The following is a 22868-nucleotide window of genomic DNA, read 5'->3' as shown; positions in this document are numbered from 1 at the left end:
CATCAGACAAACAAAGAAATGTATACAGGTTTGTAACAACATGACAGTGAGTAAATGATGACAATATTTTCATTTTTGGGTGAACTATCCCTTTAAGAGGTGCATGCATCATTCCCAAGAAGTGTGTAGGAAGAGTTTTGATAAGTACAGATAAGATGGGTTTAGTCCCCATTCAGATAAGCCGTTTAGTATAAAATTTCTTAAATGACTTTATATAAATAAGAAAATCTATGCCAAAATTGCCAATCATTTTGCAGCAACATGTAACATTGTAATATATCTATGTAAACTATACTATATAGCTTATTATCCTGATCAATGCAAATGTATTATGTGAAAATATTCGTGCATATCGTACCTTTAAAATGTATACCCAAGGAAAAATGTCAATCCTCACAGAGCAGTGGTCAGTTTTTCCATGTCTGAAGTTCGTTCAGTGAGAGCTCAACATAAACTGAAGGGGGGGAGCTTATCTCTCCTATATAAAACCTCTCCAGTATCAATTCCTCTGAGGAATAAATGCCCTTCACTGGACGGAAGTGTGTACTTTTGTCAATGGGCAGTTAACCCACGCTGTATCATATCCGACAATGAATCTGCTGTAGGCTTTACTCAAAAAAATGACATTGAGAATAAGAGATGGGTTTAAGCTATTATATCAGTATACTGTATGCTCTTCCTATAGGAAAAATATGCCAAATATTTTTAAATGTATCTGCACTTTGACTCACCGTCAATGAATCAATGAGCTCTGAGATCTAATTAGTCAATAATAACGGACATCTATTTACGAGGGCAACCTTGTTAGGAAGGAAACGGGAAATGTCCTAGCAGCCATTGAAAGCTTCGCTTCATTGATTTATTGATCAGTGTCCTTCTTTAACCTAAGAACTTCCGCCACAGAAGATTTGCCGGGCACAAAAGCAATTTTTGACACCCATTCAGGTCCGTTCCCAATTTCCACCCGGAAAGTGTCAAATATCAAAAGTAGTATCAGAGGGATGCGCATCCGGTCTGCTAAATGGATTACAAATAAATTCAATAACTCATTACGGCTGTATGGTACGGTCATTAGGTGATGTCATTCTCAAGTTTTAATATATGCTACTCTCATTTTTTAATGTCGCGAGCATAGTTTATAACAATGAATTATTTATTAGAGTAAGAATGTTATCATATTCAGGCTTGGTGGTGGGGGTGGATATCATAATTTAGAAACAGATCTGCTGTTGGGGGCATTAAAGGGATAGTACACCCAAAAATAAAATTCTTAATTTACTCGCTCATTACTTTGTTCTGAGGAAGATATTTTGCAGAATGTTTTAACCAAACCATTCGTGGGCCCCATTGACTTCCATAGTAGGAAAAGAATAATACCATGGAAGTGAATGGGGCTTATGAATGGTTTGGTTACAAACATTCCTCAAAATATCTTTCTGCATGCTAATCAGATCAAAGAAATGTATACAGGTTTGTAACAACATGAGGGTGAGTAAATGATGACAGAATTTTCATTTTCGGGTGAACTATCCCTTTAAATGTGCCTAAATGTAATAAAAATGAAGGGCAACCACAAGGAAGGATTGTTCAATGTCTATAGTATGTCTTTTTATTTTATTTTGACCTCTCTTGACGTTGGTAAACCAGGACACAATCCAGGACAGTGAGGGATAAAACGGTGATTTGTTAGTGCAAATCAATATGGCATAAGTGATTTCGAGATCACATGATGGGTTGTTCAGGCTTGCACTGCATGTATAAAAACTCAGATGTCTTTAAAAGATCCGATCAGAATGTTAACAGTGATTTACATGCATTTAAAGAGAACCCTTTCTTACTTATCTTCATCTTTGAGAAGAGCAGCATCATTTGCCCTCTAACCTCTCCATTCTCCTCTGCGATTTCCCAGAATGCCACAGCTTCTGTCAAATACTAAATCTGGATTCTCCCCGACCACATGCACGCAAAACCAAAACACGTTGAGCTGGAAGAAGTAACAAGATCACACAACTGGGAGAACAAGCTCCTGTGTGCAATACGTAGCATATCTGCAAGAAATCATCTCAGTGTGCACGAGGATGGTAACGCAGTATGCCCACTAACATGGCACAGTTTATCAAAGGAAGGGAACCATGCCAAATAGATCTCATATGCCAGCTATTACCGTGCTATCGATCTGCTACATTGCAAAGCAACCAAGGATATGATGAATATTTTATTGGATCGTGTTGTCAAACTGTTACACACAGGGCCATAGGAGCCTCGCCCATTTTACGAGCACCTTTCTTTTAGCGTACGTTCTCAACACCTCCCCAATGACTTGTTTATGGTAATGTAGAAGTTTAAGGCTTTTAGTAAACAGACTGGTAGGTAGTAGGTCCTCCGGTTATAATGGCTCCATTGTCTGCACCGGTTCAGAGCGTCTGGACGATAATATCGCATGACCATCATTCAAGAATAGATGCACTGATGTTGGTCGAAAATGGTGGCTCTTTGAGTGATGGAAAGTCTGTAATTAAATCAACAGGAAGTCTCTGGCTCCATGGCTCTGGCGTTCATGTTCTCTCCATTGATCTGTATCTGTTTCTGGACAGCTGCTTTAACTGCTGGTGCAGCCGATGTGCTCTGCGCCCAGCGTTACTGTGATGGGGTGCCATTGTGGTTTTGGGAGAAATTTTGATTGCACCTTACATTTAGAATAAAACATACAATTGTAAAGTATTATATTATGTTTGACAAGAGATTTAATATTATACATTGAGTATATATAGTGTTAAAAAATGAAAGGGTTACATGGCCTTTAAATGTTTGTAATTAATTGGCAACATTAATTAATAGCAGTTTGTCCATGCATAAATTATAAGGTTCTTATAGAGCTGTTTTTATGCATAGCCTACTGTACAAAAAATAGTGAGGCTACACATTCATGCCATTACAATACATCAATGATTATGAATAGGCCATCGATATTACAATGCTCAATGTCAGTAAATTTAATCTTTTGCATTAAAAAAATATGAAAAGACCAATATCTGCTGTCTCATTTTCTGCCTCTATGTAAAACCATTAGACAGACAGGATTTCTGTGATTTGTATTATCCACTCAGTGTAATGATCCATGGCGTAGTCATGTGAACCAGTATATCAGCTTTCTGCAGGCATTTTTTGTGCTCTCAGCCTCCCAATTTCCCGCAAGCTTCATTCAATACCTGCTGTCTCCCTGCTTTCCTTTTCTGCTGTCTCCCTGCTTCCCTTTTCAAAGTTATTGAGCTTATTAAGGATGCCTTTTTAAGCTGTAATAGGAGATGCATTATAGAGATACCGTGTTGTCACAAGCGCTTTGTCTCTGTTGCATCCTTATTTTATTAGATGTGCGCACCTGACAGTTACACTGACATTTCAGACCCTATAAAAATAAAGCATTCTTGTTATATAATGTACTATACTTTTACACAATACGCACACACATTATCACTGATGACGACCATTGCATTTATTAGAAAAGGGATGTATTTATGTAACATTACTGACTGCTCCAGGAATAAAATCACCGTATTATTAGTGTTCTCTTTTAACAAACAAAACGAATTAATACATCAATACACAATTATATTAAACAATAAAAAAACTTATCTATTTTAAATTAAATTATTTAAATTACAATATATTAATTTGATAATATTTGTTAAAAATTATGGTTACCATGGTAACTTTTGTAAGCGCGTGAACACGTGCATTGCTGACAAACGCATTTTTATCTGTCTTAACAGTCTCGTCAAACCTGATGAAAGCAATTGTTCGTATTCAACCGCAAAACGAAAACAAAAACGTATGAAACTTCAGAAGAACCAGTTTGTAATCTGGATCTTTTCTTGCGAAACGATAATTTCTCTCAGACATCCGCAAACGTCATTACACTCACCGAACCCAAAAGGCTTATTCGCCTTCATGCGGCGCCGCAAAAACTGACAGCCGGATGACGTCAAAGTACCGCGAGAACGAGACGAAATTAGACTTTGTATGATTTCTCTAATCGTTCTCGCGGTACTTTGACGTCATCCGGCTGTCGTTTCTTGCGGCGTTGCATGAAGTCGAACAAGCCGTGCATGCCACGTCATACTCCACGAATGCACATAGAGGGAGGAGACGTTACCCGTATAAGTCCCGCCCCATTTTTATCAATCTTCACAACGATTGGTGTACGCTCCTTACAAATAGCTATGATTGGATATGATAAATTTCGTTCATTCTGATGCACCAATCAGAACAGACGGTGACGGTGAAAGGCGGGACCAGCCGTAATTCGGGTGGGGAAAATAATAACGCAGAAGGAAGTGTGTCATGCTGGAATATTAAGTATCCCTGTTACTGTATTCAGAGTTTCCAGGATCCATTCAAACATTTTAAAAGAAGCGAAAGCAATCCCTATTCACATGTCTCCGTAAGTAAATCACTGTTTTAAGTAAAACTGATCTTAGATATATGAATACTTTGATTGTAAGACTGATTAAGAGTAAACTGTACATATGGATTGAATTTGATGAATTAGAGCTTTATTGTAAATCGAGTTGGGTCTCAGAAAAAGAAATGGTAGCTTAAAATAAGGATTGAACGTTTACTTTAAACGATTAAGAGTCCGGCACGTGCTAACTTTTATTCACTGTATTTTGACCTTTTTCGTTTAAATGTTGCTTGTATTAGGAACTGCTATAACTTCCTTTGATGTTATCTATGTTATTTGATTTAGTACAGGGATACGAAACCTGACTTGTACTGTATATTAATTTTGTTATCTTAGTCAGTATATGTACAAGGTGTGTCTTATATAATTGTAATGGTTTTTATAACAAATAGCATATAACATTAAAACTATTACAAAATTCCTTTATTTAATGTGTGTTTTGGGTGTTTTTCAGTAGAATATAATGGTGATCTATTGGTTCCCATCTGGCATCAATAGAACCCAACTATTACCAGTAGAGACTCATAGGGGCGCTTTCCCGGACAGGGTTTAGGTTAATCCAGGACTAGGCCTTATTCATATAAGGTAATTTAAGAAGTTTTTACAAACATGCCTTACAAAAAACACTACAGGTGTGCATCTTGAGACAAAAAATGTCACTGATATATGTTAAAATTGAACAGGACAAGGTGTTTTTAAATGAAAACATCTCAAACATGCATTTTATTCTGGGACTAGGTTAAGCCCTGTCCGGGAAACCAGCCCATAGTTTTCATTAAAACATCCATTATAACCCCGCTTCTGTGATGGTTTCGATTACTTTATTGCAGGTTTTGTCATTTCGGGTACAGACCCCTGCACCCAGGGCTGTAGGCTGGGCACAACTTTGACTTTGAAATGTAAATGTTTGGACAATCAAAGTCCAAATAAATTTTGCCAGTAACACACATGTAGCCTATTGATAGAAATGCTTAATCTCTGATAAAGTTGTATAAACTGATAATCCCTGATAAAGTTTTATAACTTTATTGTACTTTCATGAATTATTTCACACCAGGACAGCTAGAATGTTGCTCGACGAGAGTCCGCTGTTTGATCCATCTCTTCTCCATGAGCTGGACTGGAGCAGCAACAATGTCTCCTTCTCCCCCCAAATCTCCCCCCTGCAGCCTGGTGATTGTCTGGTGCTCCGACCCCTCTGTACTGCTGACCTAGACAGAGGTACAGGTTAACTTTTCAATCTTGATCAGCAATGGGGCCATAGTAGTTCAAAACATGGGCATATGTTTGATTTTTGCAGGATTCTACAAAGTCTTATCACAGCTCACAGAAGCTGGGGATGTGACAGAAGAGCAGTTCAAAGGTATAGCACACCATTCTTCATCACTACCTGGTTTAAAGGTGCACTGTGCAACTTTTAGAAGGATCTCTTGACAGAAATGCTATATTATATCCGTAACTATATTATCAGTGGTGTGTAAAGACCTTCCATAATGAATTGTATTGTTTTTATTACCTTAGAATAAGCTGTTTTTATCTACATACACAGCGGGTCCCCTTACATAAAAAAGTTGCCGCCATGTTTGTATAGTAGCCCTAAATAGACTACGGCTGGACCAGAATATTCGAATATTTGTTCTGTGGGTTGACATTCGATTTTCAGTTTTGAGGAATTTTAACGCTGTAATTTTTTTTTTTTTTACAGTCCCTTTTTAATGCAGTGTTCGGTAACGCTTTCATCTTGGTGTATTGTTTAATCAGTTTAAATGTTTGTGTTTACACAGCAGCATGTTACATTTGATAAGTATTAGGGCTGTCAAAAGATTAATCACGATTAATCGCATACAAAATAAAAGTTAGTTTTCGCATAATATATGCGTGTGCACTGTGTGTAATTATTTTGTATATATAAATACACACACACACATGCATGTATGTATTTTTAAAAAAGTATGTATTTATATGTTTTTTTTGTTTAGATCTTGATTTATTTTATTAAATAAAAATGTACATAAATGTATACATGTATGTGTGTATTTATACATACATAATAATTAGACATAATACACACACAAATATATTATGCAAAAATAAACTTTTATTTTGTATGCGATTAATCGTGATTAATCTTTTGACAGCCCTAATAAATATACAGTAGTATGGTTGTCGTTGCAGAGATTTGCGTAAAAATCTAATCTGTCCCAATTACCTTTTCACAAATACCAAAACTTTATTTTCATAAATAAAATGCAAAAAAATTCCGAACAAAATCCATCCACATTTAGTCTGTGAAAAAAAACATTAATGTCAACAGTTTTAAAATAATCAGATTCCGCAGGAAACCGCCAACTTGGCAACACTTGGTTTCATACCGCCCAGGACAGTTCCAATTTGGCAGACGACTTATACATAACGGCCCAAAGAACCAACTGCTAATGACGTATCTAGTTATACATTCTGTATCTATGCTTATCGAAGTCTTTTTTTTACAGCAAAATTTGAACATATGAAGAGAACTGGAGACTATTATGTTATAGTGGTGGAAGACACAAATCTTGGACAGATTGTTGCCACCGCAACGCTTATCATCGAACACAAATTCATCCATTCTTGTGCAAAGGTACATGGCTTGTTAATACATAATTTTGTAATAAATATTTTACAGTTTTAACTTGTAATCACTCTGGCCTATTATATAACGTTTTCATTATGGCAGAGAGGACGTGTGGAGGAAGTGGTTGTAAGTGATGTTTGCCGAGGAAAACAGCTCGGAAAATTGTGAGTTTGTGTTCTCTCTTATTTTATGTGATGGGAATATATTCTGATATCGATAAACAGTTTAACACCCATTCTACTTAAATTCTGTTAAAATCAGATTATTCACATTTTCTTTATGTTGCCTAAAGCAAAAATGCATGTACATTTCGACCAACAGTTATTTTCGTTTTATAGGTTGGTATCGACATTGACCCTCCTTAGCAAAAAATTACAGTGCTACAAAGTAACTCTGGAGTGCGCGCCGAACAATGTGGAATTCTATAAGAAGTTGGGCTACTCGGCATCACACGAGACTTACATGCAGTGCCGTTTCTTTGACTGAACCCAGACGGATCTAGAACATTGCAGAATGTTCGCTGAAGAATTATGAGCTGTTGTGAGGTCTTTTCTCTAAAATGGTTAAATCAGACTACCTCAAAGTTGCACCTTTCAGCCAGCAAAAAAGTAAAAATAAGTCTTGACAGGTCTCAGTGAAAGGTTATGTGACATTAAATAAATATCATGGAATGAGCATTTTAAGTTTACCGTAACAGAACAAAATGGATTTTGTCTAAATGTCAGCAGTCAATGTCAAGCACTTACATCAATATTGAAAAACGATTTTATAAAAAAGACCTCTTTATTGGAATTTGCAAGAGAAGCTGAAGTATGATCTGATCATGTATTGTACAAATCACTATGGCCTGTCAAAGAGAAAAGACACCATTGGTTTATCATATGTACTTGAATAATTTACCATGATAATTTAATACAGAGATTATCTTTTTGTATAGGTGATGTTTTCACTTTTGAAATAGTTTTAATAATATGCTATTTACAAACTGCATGGTGAAGGTTTTACTCTTACTGTTATGCTATATGTCCTATATGAACTTAATCACATTTGACATTATAAGTTATTTAAATGCATTGAATTTAATTTAATCTCATATTTTTCTGTCCTCCAGGTACTTGGCTTTAATGTAGAGAACAATGATATAAAAGTTTACATTTATTTATTATACTTATGTGTTTGTCACACGAAGTTGGCTTTAGTTTAAGCCACTGGTGAGGAGTTATGTGCAAAACAGAATGAAGGCAAATAAATTATTTTGTTGTAAAATATATCCTAATGCAACAAGTTCATCTTTATACAATAAATTCATTTATTTTTATACTTTTATCGATGGCAAAAAGGGGCATTGAGTTGGATAGCACTCATCTGTCAATCAACAACTTAATATGTGATAGTAATTTTTTAAAACTGTTATTAAAACCAATGACAAGATGGTGAATGGGTTTAAACTGTTACTTTACTCTTGTATTGTATTTAAATAAAGGTTTTGATTTTTTAAAAATCAAATCTGATTATACCTTTTAATGACTCAAAATGAAGTGATGGGGGGTGGACTAGGCCTTAAAGGGCACCTATTGTCCAATTGACATATTTACATTTCCTTTGGTGTGCATAAGTGCATGTTAACGATATGCAAAAGGTACAAACCCCAAAGTAAACGATGACGCGAGTTATCGTCTCCAACGTAAATCTCTTTTCTTGGACTACAACAAACACACGGATTGTAGGCAACAGTTTACTTCCTGGGATTGGTGATGTAAACAAGACCGACATCATAATTCTTCCCGATTCGGACTCGCAGCCTGTAAGTTAACTCCTGTGGGGTTGTGTACACCAAAACTTTTACGCCCGCGACCGGCGCATGTTTTCAATAGTTTCCAATGGAAGCTCTGCGTTTTTCAAATAAGCCAGCAGCTAGCGGGTTTTTTCCGCGCTGAAAACCGGCGCTCGGCGGTTTTTCCACGCTCGACGCTGAGCGTCGAGAGTTGAACGAGATTCAACTTTAGGAGAAAAGCTCCGCTCGTCAATGTCAGTTCTCACACGGCCGCCCAATCACAGTGGAGGAGGGGCGGGACATTACCACAGCAACCAACCGGCTCGCAGCTGAAGTATCACAGCTACCAAAGTGCTCAGCTGAAGAAAGCTGGCACTCAGCTGAAAAACAGCTGGCATTCGGCGTCCTCAAAGCGTTTTCAGCCGCGTTTAAAAGTTTTGGTGTGTCCAGCCCCTTAGCATTGCATTGTGAGCGAATCTTTCAAACATGGTAAGGAGCGTCACATTTCATGCTGACGTCAGGGGCACGTTCAATCTCACACCGGTGCGCAACGTTTTGCTACGGTTTCCGGGTTGAACGACATGTTTCCTGGAAACGGTGTGCAACGGAATGCAACAGGTTTTAGAAGCGTTTTCTCTTGTTTGGTGGGTGTGTCAGAAATGTCGGCCCAATCAGCGGCAAGATGTATAAAACCATGCGGTAGTAAAGAGACAGCTCGCTCAATGGGTTCAAGTTGGAATGTTGTCTTTCATTCTGGACGGCAAGGTTAGTGACTGTAACATCGAGGGTATTTTACAGTATTAAACACACATTTATAATGATTTCATCAGGCTTCAGAAACATTTAAAAAAGAACATAAAGAATGGCCTCTCAGCTATACCGTAGTTGCAACTCTTGCGTCATCACAACAGGGTGTTCAATGCATCACCGTTTCTGTTTAATAAACGTTGTGCAACGTTTTGTCGGGGCTGAACGCAGCCCAGGTATTCAGGCCAATCACAATGTACAGATTAGCTGGCCAATCAGGGACACAGCGCTTTTCAGATCAATAATAAGTTTTGTACAAAATCAGTGCGTTTCAGGAAGAGAGTAAAATCTGTACGGTATGTAGAAAATAACATGTTTTTTGAACCATAAACTACGTGAACACATTGTATTACACCAAACACACAAAATAATGTTTTTTTAGCAATCAAATAAGTGCTCTTTAAGATATAATAAGAAATTTAAGTAGTTTTTGCAAACAAACCTCCCTGATCTTATCATGATTATGACAAATCCTTATTCCATGCATCAATAACACTAAAAACACAAAGTGAGTAGCCATCTTTTATTGAGCAGTGGGATGTTAATTCTATGGCAAACATATTTCAAACTTAATTCATTTCCACCTGAAGACTGTTTCGTTCCACCAATTCATTTATTACGGCAGTGACAGTCCAATTTCTCGGATGCCCCCATCCCATCGTATCAGCAACAGTAGTTCAAGTATCAAAAGTGCATTATTGCAATACTGTCCCGCTGCAAATGCAAAATGCTTTAAATACTATAAAACTGCAAAAAATTTCAGTGCATACAGCTCAAAAAAAGAAAAAATATCAAATCTTCCCTAACTCCAAGAATAACAAGGAGCAGTCACTCCCTCCCAACCCCCCTGTACAAATATTTACACTTTTAATCCCAATAAAAAAAATGTATAAAGAAAAGTCTGCTGCGGTTAAGCGCTTTTTAGTAAAGCCTATCCGTTTTGTGCTGCTGTGACTTGCATACTCCCGAAGTCTTCGTCCTCCTCTAGTGTTCGCTTTAGACTTCCTGTGGGACAACAAAAATGCGAGACATCTGGTTTGTATTATGAGCTTTACAACTGCACAAATGACAGATTGCTCTTAGTACATCATCTCAATCATTTAGCACCATTTATATATTACATGGACATATACAGCCACAGAAAATAATAAGAGACCACTCCAGTTTTCGCCAGTTTTATCATCGTCTCTATATGTATTGTGCTGTACTGACTGAACTGTACATCTACAGATATTGTGTTGTGAAAGATGCTATTTAAAAATCTGGGTAAAAATATTTAATTTGAACTATTCCTAATATACATGTAAAACATTATTGTGTTCTTGAAAAATGAATTTGAACTTTGAAAATCTGAACACACTGCATCTTTTTGGTATTTCCTCATTTCATTTTTTTATGAATGCAAATAAAAAAATTGGTAACACTTTACAATAAGGTTCATTAGTTAACAACATGAACTAATAATGAACTGCACTTATACAGGATTTATGAATCTTTGTTGATGTTAACTTTAACAATTTCTAATACTTTATTGAGAAAAATTACAACATCCACAACATTGCAATGTGTGCCTCTGCAATAGTTACATCGCAGAACATTTATTTCAAAAGAAAAACTATTTTGGATGCCTTTGCCACTGTTACACCTATGAGAACGCTTTCAAACGACAAAAAGAGAAATCACAAAATTTTCCATAAAAAAAATCTGTGAGCATACAAGAAATCCAAGGCAGAAATTTAAATAATCTCAAACAGAGCTTTTCATGTCATCCCGTGAAGCCATACAGCATTTCACATATCAGAATTTACATCAAAGAAAAATAAATAAATAAATAAAACAATGTCAGTTTGCCCCAATACCGTGCAAGCCTTGAGTAATCCATAAACAAATTCCAATACAAAATAGCCATTGAATGTCCCTCACCTGGCATCCCAGCTTGGATGGAGTAAGACCTTCCCAACTGAATGGGTGACATCATCTTGATGGTTAACTTGGCAAGATATATTGCTTCATATTCCTTCAAGTTAGCAGAAAGAACATCCATTTATTAGTAAATATATAAAAATGAGAATTATTAAAGGGATGGTTTGCCCAAAAAGTAAATTCTGTCATCATCATACCCACCCTTAAAGGTGCATTGTGTCATTTTTAGAAGGATCTCTATAATATACATAACATTGCGCTCAGTACATTACATTAGATCAATATGCGCAGAGTAGGCGGTCTTATGTGGCTGCTCGAACACATCCGACATGCTCGTCTACACCTCAAAGGCGTTATCTACTACCTCTAAATGTGGTCGAAAGGGGACAAGCTCAAAATGTTTTACACTCCATTTAAACCTGTATTTAATGTCATCCACTTATGATCCGCCTGATCAAAACGTTTCTTAATACCAGGTGTAAACAGCTTCAAAATGTCTTTGTTAAAGGATAAGTTCGGTATTTTAGACTTAAAGCCCTGTTTTCAGATTGTTTATGGTCAAATAGAATGGTTTTGACTGAAATTTCGACATTTTCGGCTGCCCTGAGAATTTTCGCGTGTTTGTGTTTCAGCTCAGACCTCTACAATGGGTTTATAGGTGCACTGGAACAATCCTTCCTAAAATGCATTAAACTTTCGTTTACAAAGACGTGAAACTCACCGAGTGGTCAGGGGTGTTCACTGATATGCTCACACAAAAATCGCTCCAAAAGACGCATTCCAACAGGTTTTATCGTAGTTTTTACCAACTCCATTGACTGTATTAGACGTCCTGTGAGGTACGGTATTACTCCGCGCCGGGAACTTTGTTTCTATTCTTGCAATTGGCAAAGGCGGATTAGCGCCACCACCTGGGCTGGAGTGTTTATTATTCAAGCTCTAAGCGGAAGAATGTACGGGTGTGAGGCGTTTGGGGAAATAGGTCCACAAGTTAACAACGAATGCTAAAACAGCTGTTGGAAAGCATATTTTGCAGCGATTTTTGTGTGAGCATATCAGTGAACACCCCTGACCACTCGGTGAGTTTCACGTCTTTGTAAACGAAAGTTTAATGCATTTTAGGAAGGATTGTTCCAGTGCACCTATAAACCCATTGTAGAGGTCTGAGCTGAAACACAAACACGCGAAAATTCTCAGGGCAGCCGAAAATGTCGAAATTTCAGTCAAAACCATTCTATTTGACCATAAACAATCTGAAAACAGGGCTTTAAGTCTAAAATACCGAACTTGTCCTTTAAGCTGAACACAAATGAAGACATTTGTATTCAAGCAGGAACACTATTGTCCAATTTATCGTCTAATTTACGATAGAAGTAGATTAAATATCATGGAAGTCAATGGTGCTCTAAAACTATATGGTTACAAACATTGCTTAAAATATGTTCTTCTATTAAAAATGTACACAATTTTTATTTTTGGGTGACCTATCCCTTCAATGTTGAGGTTATTTTTCAGATCTTACCTGGAGCTGATGAACGAAGCCTACGTTGGGATTAATGCAAAAACGTCTCTCCTGTACATGACTAAAGGCATCTCTGTGATCAAATAACATAACACCAATCAGTTTCAAAAGTACGTACTTTTTATATTAACATTTTTAGCCACATTTGAACGGATTTTTGGCTATTACCTGTATTTTACACCAAATGTTTCCATAAGGTAGGCAATAACTAAGGCAGCACTGGAAAATAAATGGCAAAGTTGTTCTGTGTTTTATTTTAATTAAGCAAATCACATTGTGTTCCCATTCCAGTATTATGGAAAGATTTTGGATTTGTTTTGTTACATAACATACCTTCTTGATATCCCTGCATTTCCATGAACAAGTACCTTCCCTGCAATGGTACAACATGGAGTGTTGTTATATAGGTATTATACAATGACGTGATGTTAATTATATTGTGTCCGTATGGATAAATTAAATATGAAAGGGTTAAATTTCAACAAAAAAAAATTGCAGATTACTTGCATACATTCTCTTTTTTGAGGACCAAGTCTAAAATTTCTGGTTTTATTTCATTTTAAAAGAACATTTGGGAGATGATAGCAAAAATGTCAATGTGGTGAAACCAATCTGTGTCAATTGGTGTAACTAGTAGTTTTTTTAATTAAAATATAAATGTATTCATAAAAAATGTGGAATAAAATATAATCATCTAGCTTAGTGTAATATGATTTTTTACATACATTTTTACATCATTTGTCAAAGATTATTTAGAAAACAGAGCTGTTTTCAGGACAAATATTACAAAAACGCATTAAAATTTACATTTAGAAATAACTAATAAAATGATATTTTAAAATAATTTTTATGATGATTACACTTATATGCCATCAAGGTGGACAATATATTTAATATTTCTCATTCTTTGGCGCAATTGGTGGTTACACCATTTGACATTTTCAGGTCCACTCAGTCTTAACTTTCATAATTTATTGGATAAAATTAACATAAATACACTGTGCATTGAAATAAACCTGATGCATGCTTTTAACACAAGTTTAAAAAAAAATCTCATCTTGCCAAACTGTTTTTGTCACTGACCCATATACTTTCAATCAGTGCCAAAATAAATACATTACCTCCTGTCTCTAAACATCCATCAATAAATTCTTTTGTCTATAGAGAGACACAGAAAAATGGGTACACATGCATAATTATACAAAAGAAGCACCAATAAAAACCTTATTAATTATGTTGAATTTTTCATGAAAGGCAATCTTACCATTGGGAAATATCTAATTATATTTTCCACAGGGTTATCTGCTATATCTAAAACAAGGTACCTGTAAACAATAAAATAAGAAAATCCTTCAACCTTTTTTAGTGAATTACACATAAACAATAGACTAATAAAACATTACCTAAATTTAAGGGGAAAGTTTGGCTTTATGAAGTTGGCCTCAATGTCTTGTCTCACACACACAATGTGAGTTATTCCCTGCTTCTCCAGCACTGAGAGCTAAAGGACAAAAAAATTTTATTTGATCAAAATAGTCAATTGTCATCTTTTAAAATAATCAAAAATTATTTCTACAATACCTTGCTCTTCATAGCAGCTGAATAGGGTCCAAGAAACAAACCTGGGAGGATTTCCTAAAATCAAAGCATCATACATTTAGTTAAATGGATCACATGTCCTCCATGTGATCACATTAATGAGAAATGTTCAAGTGTTAGTTTACCCAAAAATGAACATTCTGTCATTTACTTACCCGCATGTTTTTCCAAAATCTGAATAAATGTCTTTGTTTTGATGAACACAAAGAAAAATATTTTGAGAGAATTTTGGAGAACCTTTGACTTTCATAGTATTTTTCCTACTATAGAAGTCAATGGTGCCCAGTGTTGGGAAAGTTCACTTTCTACATGAACTAATTTTCAGTTCACAAATTTTAAAATGAACTAGTTCAGTTCATAGTTCATATTTCAAAATTTTGAACTAGTTCACAGTTCCAAAAATGAACTTTTTGGGACAAATGTGATGTTATTTAATGTTAAACTATGTGAGTGGCGAGCTTTGGCGGCAGGGATTTCAGTGCATCACCCCCATGCTGCGTTTTGTTTTGATGAAGCATGCAGCCATGAAACACTGATGGCTGGTGTTTTTTTCGCTACACATTAAAGGTAGGGTAACAGATTTGATCCTGAAACATTTTTAGTTATGCTGGTTAAAAGTCTCCTCACATCCTGATAGCAATCACTGTGTTAAGTTGTTTAAATGTATTTGTAAAAATTTATGTCATCTGTGAAAGGCGTAGGACCAAAAAATTTTCAACAAATCATAGATTTCGGTCCGAACGGACGTTTCCTTTTATGTCCCTCATACGTAAGCGTAATTTGAATTCCCACCGCGCAGCGAGTCCACGCAGACACCATACGTCATCGGCGCGTTCACGCGCTCTCTGTCTGTAAACAGCGAGAACACCAAACTTTTCTGCTGAATTGACAACCAACACAGGAGCAACAAAACTAAATGCATCTTTTATAACAACAACAGCAAAAACTGCCTGGATCAGCAAGAGCAAAAACTCAAATTAACATCAGTAACTTTACTGCTTTACAACGAGATGCAAACAGCTACAGGAGGCAAAGGGTCTGAAAGGGTCGTTGCACTGTTTATTTTGGTAAGGTAGGTACGCGATATGTTTGTATTGAGATGGATTCGGATATTATACTTTGATGAAACGTTGTGTTGCTTATGAAATTTGTGTTCGTTTACGGATTAGCATAACGATATAGTTACTACGTCTACAAAACCGAACGTGTGCTTAAACTAATTCTGATGTAAACCAGTTGTTTATGTTGGTTATTTTGGAAGTGTTATTCACTTTGTACTGCAAAGTTCTCTCACTGGTGAATGAGACATGAGACGTGACCGTCTGATCTGTGCGTGTTCATGTGTTTGGAAAGAGGCGTGACTTTGGAGAGCGATTTGACTTGAGGGTGGGATCGGGATTTCATTGCTAGGCGGCTACCGTTAGCATTTTTCAAAATGTGTTACCCTACCTTTAAGGCTTGTTTACAGTGTGTTTTAGCCGGGTTTTCGCCTGGAAGACTCTGGCACCCTATTGAACGACGTTAAACTGAGAAAGCATGCCGTTCACAAACAGCAGAATGAACGAGTTCACAGTAACGTTCATCAGGCAGTAATACAGTACGTTCAGTTCACGTTCGCCCAAAATATGAGCGAGTTCATGAACTTTCCTTCAATGAACTCATTCAGGCACAACACTGGTGGTGCCCCAAACTTGCTTGATTACAAACATCCCTCAAAATATCTTCTGTTGGGTTCAGCAGAACAAAGACATTTATGCAGATTTTTGGTTAACTATTCCTTTAAAAGAATTTAATACGCCTAATACCTTGAAAACAAGTATACTTCAATTGAGTAAAGAACAGGTTCATACTGATACCAGCTAAACAAAAGAAAGCAGTTTGTATTACTATGCCTCAAATTAACATAATCCCACAATGTATTTATGTTGTTTGTTTGTACATATGCAATTTTATGGAAAGCACTTGAGTTGGGTTTAAATGTGCTATATAAATAAATGAAATTATCTTAATTACCACCCACCTGCATCTCTCTTCTCATTGGATAAGCCCAGTCCTGCAGAAATGTAATGGGAAAATTATATTAATGGTCTACAGACATTGCTAAAGTACTAGTATTAAATTCAATCTCAGATTGCACAACTGCAGTCTGAAACAGAGAATACAATTCTTATGAACAGTATAACCGTGTATTTATTTATGGTCATGACCCTTAACTGTAAAAGTATACAAAATAACCAGGTCTGGTTGTCATTTGGTAAGATATATGTTATAAACCCAAGACTTTAACTTCTATGCTGTTGTTATTCTTCTGAAACTGGATAGCAAATGCTAACTGCACACCGGTCACAGCCACGAGTTTTACACTTCAATAATAATATTACAATTATCCGCATTTATTTAATCATTTATATACATGTAACAAACATACACCGGTTCAAAATTCGTTGTACAGCAACTGATATTATTCAGTTGTACGGATTATTAGCATTGGGCTAATTCGTGTGTTCGGCTTCATGCGTACTGCGCAGACAAATCGGCCTATGACATCAGAGTACCGCGAGACGATCTGTGACCACAGCTTTTGAATCGTTCTCGCGGTACTGTGATGTCGTCAGCGCAGAGGCCATATTAAATTCATACATCTTTTTTAACATACCAACTGCTCTTCTTTGGCGACTGGCAGGGACGGGAACTGAAGTTTATTCCCTTCGTCCATCCTGCGATCTTATTCCAGCCTTTATTACGCGTACGTCCACGGTGGCAGATTGAAAATAAAGACGAACTAACGTTAAGTGCAAAAAAAGTGGAGTTTGTGGAGGAGCTTCGCACTCGTACGCTCCATGCTGCTTCCACCCAGGACGATCACGTGACACGCCAGCCACACACGTCCCTTAAAATGGGCGTGTCTCACTTTTCAATGCGCTACGTTTTTTTAAACATTAAATTAAAGCAGATTGTGATAGGACTTTGTATTAAATCACTAATTTTAAATCATACAAATATAAACAATAAAATAAAAAACATGCAATTATTTCGCACTAAAATACTTGTGCTCAGACCCCATAGACCCTTTAACAGCTCACGTGATCAAATAGCCTGCGCGCGCATTTTGGCAACGGAAGTGGTGTTGTTCCCCAGTGGTTCTAACGTGTTAGCAACTCAGAAAGTTTATTATAACGGTTTCCCAGCATCAAAATGTCTGGTTGTTGCGTTTGGTTGCACTATATGTATATATGTATCTGGCCACTTTATATCTGGCCATCTGCTAACGTCTTCTATCCACTCCACTATGGTACATCTGGTAGCTGTGTTTTAAAGAAACTTTCTCTGTCTGTGTTGCTCATGGTGTTGCTTCACTGCTGATTCTTGCCATACTTCCGTTGCCAAACTGTGCGCGCATACGTTGCCACGTCATCATTGTGTACAAACAGTAAAAGGGTCTATTGAAACGTAAATAACTTTAGCTAACCATTTGTAGGTTTTTATAAGGATTATTTTCTTTCAGGTAATAAGGACTAAAGGTTGAAAATCTCCCCCGACAATTAACGAAATACAAAACAATACAATCATTTATTACATTTAACATAAAAGACGTTTTTAATTTATACACTTACATCAATAAAGTATACTCATTAAAGTTACAGTCTTGATGACGAATGGATCCTTAGAAATGCGACCTCCTGAACTGGCGAGAGCGCAAGTACTTTTTAAACAGCTGAAGTTACGTCCAAACCCAGTTCATATTTATCCACCTCTGCCAGTCAATTTACAAAGAAAGTATTGTTTTTGTAAAGCAGATGATGACACAAAAGTACTGACGTGTCTGCAACATGAATATTAGTTTATTATATATATATATATATATTTTGTTAACTTTTAATTAGCTTGCTAGTCCGCTAACGCAGACAAGATATTGCAATGACAAATTTTTGAACAGGCATTAGTGCTAGGTACCAATCGGGGTCCTAGAGGGGACCGAATTGCTCATGACACCGCCCCTCTGCAGGTTAAATTCAACAATTACTAATACTTAGACTAATTCAAATCTTGTTAACGTTAGTTAATGCACTGAAAACTAACATGAACAAACAATTTAAAGCTTTATTTCTATTAACTAACATTGACAAAGATTAATAAATACTGTAACAAAATGTATTGCTCATGGTTTGTTCATGTTAGGTAACTAATGTTTGTTAAAACTGTTATATTTCCTAATTAAACTAAGGCCTAGTCCTGGTTTAAGCTAATCCCTTTCTGGGAAACCATCCCTTAGACTTTCAACAAATACATGAACAAGTTTATATAAATAACGTAGACTATTGTAAAGATTTACTATCATATAAACAAGTAATTTTGGATAAACAAACAAATAAATATTAAACAATTTGAGCCATAAGAGTAATTCAAATGTATGTAGGCCTAATATGGTTATCAGCTGTGCATCTTGACATCAGAGGTGGGTAGTATCGAATTACATTTACTTTGTTATGATTTACTTGAGTAAATATTTTTGGTAATTGTTACTTTTAGAGTATATGTAAAGATGGACAATTTTACCTAAGTACATTTCTAGTGAAAAAACTGTACTTTTATTCTGCTACTGTCAAATGGTAATAATTAATAAATATCAATATAGCCACCTGAGTCCCAGCTATTTATTTTTGTCTTCTGTAGTGAACATGAGTTTCAGACCTCTAAGTCAAGCACAATTTGTTCAAACTATTTCAATCATACTGTTCGGTCAAGAGGACATCCTCTTAGGTATTACATGGGGACACAAACTTTCTTTTCAAAATAACGACAGTTGCAATTTTCACATTTTATGGCAACAAGGGAACAAGTAATACTTTTCTGCATATTATATAGTCTTATCTTTTTTTTTCAAAATGTGAGTCTAGACTCAAAATTTAGCAGTATTTCGAAAATGTAGGCTACAAACATAAACTATATAGACATAATATAGACATAATTGTGAGGCATCCTTCTTTAAAAACAGGTTTAAATTCTTGAATAAAGCTCAGACCTGAACTCAGCTGAACACCTTTGAAACCTTTAAGGTTTTTAGCCAAACACTCATCACCTAAACCTATCAATGATTTGCACAGAGACGTACTGTATAATCATTTCGGAACTTAAAAATGCACTTCCAAAACTGTTGCAACAAAAATCTAAAAGACGCTTTGAAGTGGTATTATATGGTATAGCATTTATATTTGTCCTAAAGTGTGCTTCTTTGTAGATGTGACCGATCCATCATTTCCAGCTCCAGTGAGCATCTCTAATCCAGACCCTCATGCAGATGGTTGGAGTTTTGATTCATCTAAAGTAACATACAAGGTGAAAGAGCATTTGTTGACATAATTAGGAAGAAAACAAACGCATTGTTCACGGCATTTAAATACAACATAACACTGGGTAATAATACTACAATTTCTGTTTAATCCATATAGCAATCATTTTCACTCTTCAGACCATGGTGTGACCTGCAAGGTCGAATGCAGAGTAAGTAACATAAAAAAGTAAAAACTAAATGTATTTATAAAAGCTCTAATGAAAAATCATCATCATTAGCTAAAAATCAACATGTCCAAGAAAGATGCAGGTCTGATGGTCCGTCCAACATTCAAAACTTCACAGTAAATCTACAGTCTTGAGTACTGTACCAAAACAATGTACACATATGCACATTATCAATTTAAATGCAAAAAAAAAAACACTTAATACTAGATGTAAATAAAAAGCTACACTCCTAATTCAATTATCTTTGATATTGTAGCTATAGACAAGACAATCTTCACTGTCTTCACTGGTCCAGTCTCTTGTTACCCCAAATGCAGATGGAGATTATAGAAGAGGATGGTGTCTTTTCTCCAACATCTATTGAAGATCTAGACATGTGCTGGAACAAAAGGAAACAGCCATAGGATTTATGTAAAGAATGGTATAAACCATTTTATCTCTCAAACCTATTACCAATTATTTTAAACATAAACAATATTATAGTGCTTCATTTGTGTTGAAACATTACTTTAAATGTACTGGATCTGTTTAAGGTGAGCAGCTACACATAAAAGAAGAACATGGAGAATCTGCTCAGAGGTGTTCACCGGCAACGCAGCTGCTATAGAACTATTGATGCAGGAGGAAACACAAGCGAGGTGTGTATGTTCAATGTGTGTATGTTATAGGTCAGTGGCAGCCGGTGACTTCTTTTTTCGAGGGCACTCCTTTGGTTTGCCTTTGTCATGTGTGTGGTTTGTAATTTCAAAATATGTGTTCTGTGCGTCGAGTGATCTTATGTGCATCACGTGTTTTGTCAAAATAAGTGCCTGCTGCAGACGTGTCTAAAGGGTTTATGATTGCTCGCATTTGCCAGATACTCGCATAATCTCATGGGTAATCAGAGTTTACTGTTAAGGGAGTGTCTTGCGTTTATTTTGTGAACGTGAGCATCTCTTTTATCATAAACGGTTTTGACTCGTGTGCAGAAGGCACTTATTTTGACAAAACACGTGATGCACATGGTTCACATGAAGCAACAAACACACATATTTTGAATTTAGGCCCCTTAAATGAGCAGTCACGAGCCGCCACTGTTATAGGTATATTTAAATGTTGTACAATATACATAAACTAAACTGGTGGACCTGTCATTATTACGATAAATATCGTCAATAAATATCAGCCATACTGACGGTAAACATAATTTTTTTTTTAATTACAGTATTTACTTTTTTAGCAATTTACACGAGTTAATAAACAAAGACTCCATACGTTTCCTTTTTCCAAAATACTGTTATTCTTGTCCCCTAACACTGCCATTAACTCAAGTTATATATTTTATTTTATGTGTGTTTTAAAGTTATTATAAGTAAAGTGATGCTTACTGTTCAGTGCACTGATGTCAGGGTAACAATTTAACAAGTTTGTTGTTAAATTGTTACCCATGCCCCCATTAAATATCTTTGTCACATCATTCATAAGTGTTTGATAAACATATTTCTTGCAATTATCACTCAAATGTGGTGATGTATAGTATATTCTGTTTATGTATGTACTGTATTCTATATACAGTACCAGTCAAATGTTTGAACTTACTTCCAGTGTCCAAACCTTTGACTGGTACTGTATACAGCACTATACTGTGGTATATGTGTACTGTACTGTCCTATAATATACACATAAAGAATATCGGTCTATATATCAATATCTGCCTTTTTTACTTCCTAATATCTGTATCGGCATCTGCCCCCCCCCAAAAAAAAACCCTTATTGGCTGGGCTTTAATTATGCTTAAAAGTTATATTTAAAAAAAAAAACTAAATAACATCACAAAAATAGACAAAAAAGACTTTTTTATTTAAAATGTTTTATTAATCTCTTTTTTGGTAATTTTTCAGTATCTAAACAACCATCGCTGGATGTTGAACATGGAAGGTCAGGTTGTGTGTGTGAAAGAGAGCAGCCCAACTTTGTCTCTGATCTTGAAGCACTGATTGCCACATTCTACATTGTTAACCTCCAGTGTCAGGAAGAGGTGGCATACACCTTTGAGTTTGTTCAGAGGTTAGACACTCATTTCCCATTCATATGTTTTTTACATTTATATTTATTCCCAAAGGTTAAATACAGTTTATTGATAACTTATCACATATTTTACATTATCAACGTCTTCAATAAACACATTAAATGGGTGGTAATTCACTTATATGAAGTTACTAAGGTTTGGATTGAATCCCCACAATGTTTTTTTGTGAAAAGCTGAATTTGCTCTACATAAGCTGGGTGTCTAAAGAAGACAATATCATTAAAAACTGGGTGATGTACAAAAAAATAAAATCACACCTAAAAGATTTACATGTGCAGGATACAATTTGCGAGAGTGTACATGACATTACAAGTGTAAAAAGGTGAAAATCAAGTTGCAAGCATAAGTTTTGCAACATTGTAAAGTGTAATCGTAAGTGTGGGTCATGTCTTGTAAAACTGAAACTTTATATTAAAGCTAAATAAGTATAAACTGTATTCATCTGACCTCATCTTAATCTAATAAAAAAATACTTAGGACACATTTAGTTGTGATATAGTTGTGATCCAGTGCACAATAAAGATCAGATTTTTTTCTACAAATTCTGACTTGGGCATGAACAACGGAAGGGAGTAAAAA

At 35.9% G+C, this 22868-nt stretch overlaps 2 protein-coding genes across 4 annotated transcripts; one reads left to right on the top strand and one right to left on the bottom strand.

Moving 5' to 3' along the window:
- Positions 1 to 4311: 4311 nt before the first annotated feature.
- gnpnat1 (glucosamine-phosphate N-acetyltransferase 1) lies at positions 4312 to 8576 on the top strand. Of its 3 annotated transcripts, none has more exons than XM_065252982.2 (6): positions 4312 to 4441; positions 5520 to 5683; positions 5763 to 5825; positions 6955 to 7082; positions 7179 to 7240; positions 7415 to 8575. In XM_065252982.2, the coding sequence occupies exons 1-6, from the start codon at positions 4434 to 4436 to the stop codon at positions 7560 to 7562; spliced, it is 573 nt and encodes a 190-aa protein (XP_065109054.1). In that variant the 5' UTR covers positions 4312 to 4433; the 3' UTR covers positions 7563 to 8575. The 3 variants fall into 3 exon arrangements, with proteins under 3 accessions (XP_065109054.1, XP_065109056.1, XP_065109055.1); XM_065252984.2 differs by having other exon boundaries at positions 4319 to 4441; positions 5525 to 5683; positions 7415 to 8576; XM_065252983.2 differs by lacking the exon at positions 4312 to 4441 and adding an exon at positions 4900 to 5047 and having other exon boundaries at positions 7415 to 8576.
- A 1590-nt stretch (positions 8577 to 10166) lies between these two features.
- styx (serine/threonine/tyrosine interacting protein) lies at positions 10167 to 17585 on the bottom strand. Its single transcript, XM_065244723.2, has 11 exons — positions 17358 to 17585; positions 16722 to 16754; positions 14684 to 14737; positions 14506 to 14603; positions 14367 to 14427; positions 14224 to 14260; positions 13436 to 13475; positions 13271 to 13321; positions 13103 to 13175; positions 11581 to 11674; positions 10167 to 10662 (listed from the first exon to the last, which is right to left on the bottom strand). Exons 1-11 carry the CDS (start codon positions 17415 to 17417, stop codon positions 10589 to 10591), a joined length of 675 nt encoding a protein of 224 aa, XP_065100795.1. The 5' UTR covers positions 17418 to 17585; the 3' UTR covers positions 10167 to 10588.
- Positions 17586 to 22868: the final 5283 nt, after the last annotated feature.

This window comes from Paramisgurnus dabryanus, chromosome 17 (assembly GCF_030506205.2).
Source record: "Paramisgurnus dabryanus chromosome 17, PD_genome_1.1, whole genome shotgun sequence".
Classification (NCBI taxonomy): domain Eukaryota; kingdom Metazoa; phylum Chordata; class Actinopteri; order Cypriniformes; family Cobitidae; genus Paramisgurnus; species Paramisgurnus dabryanus.
This window is presented reverse-complemented; position numbering and strand designations above follow the sequence as displayed.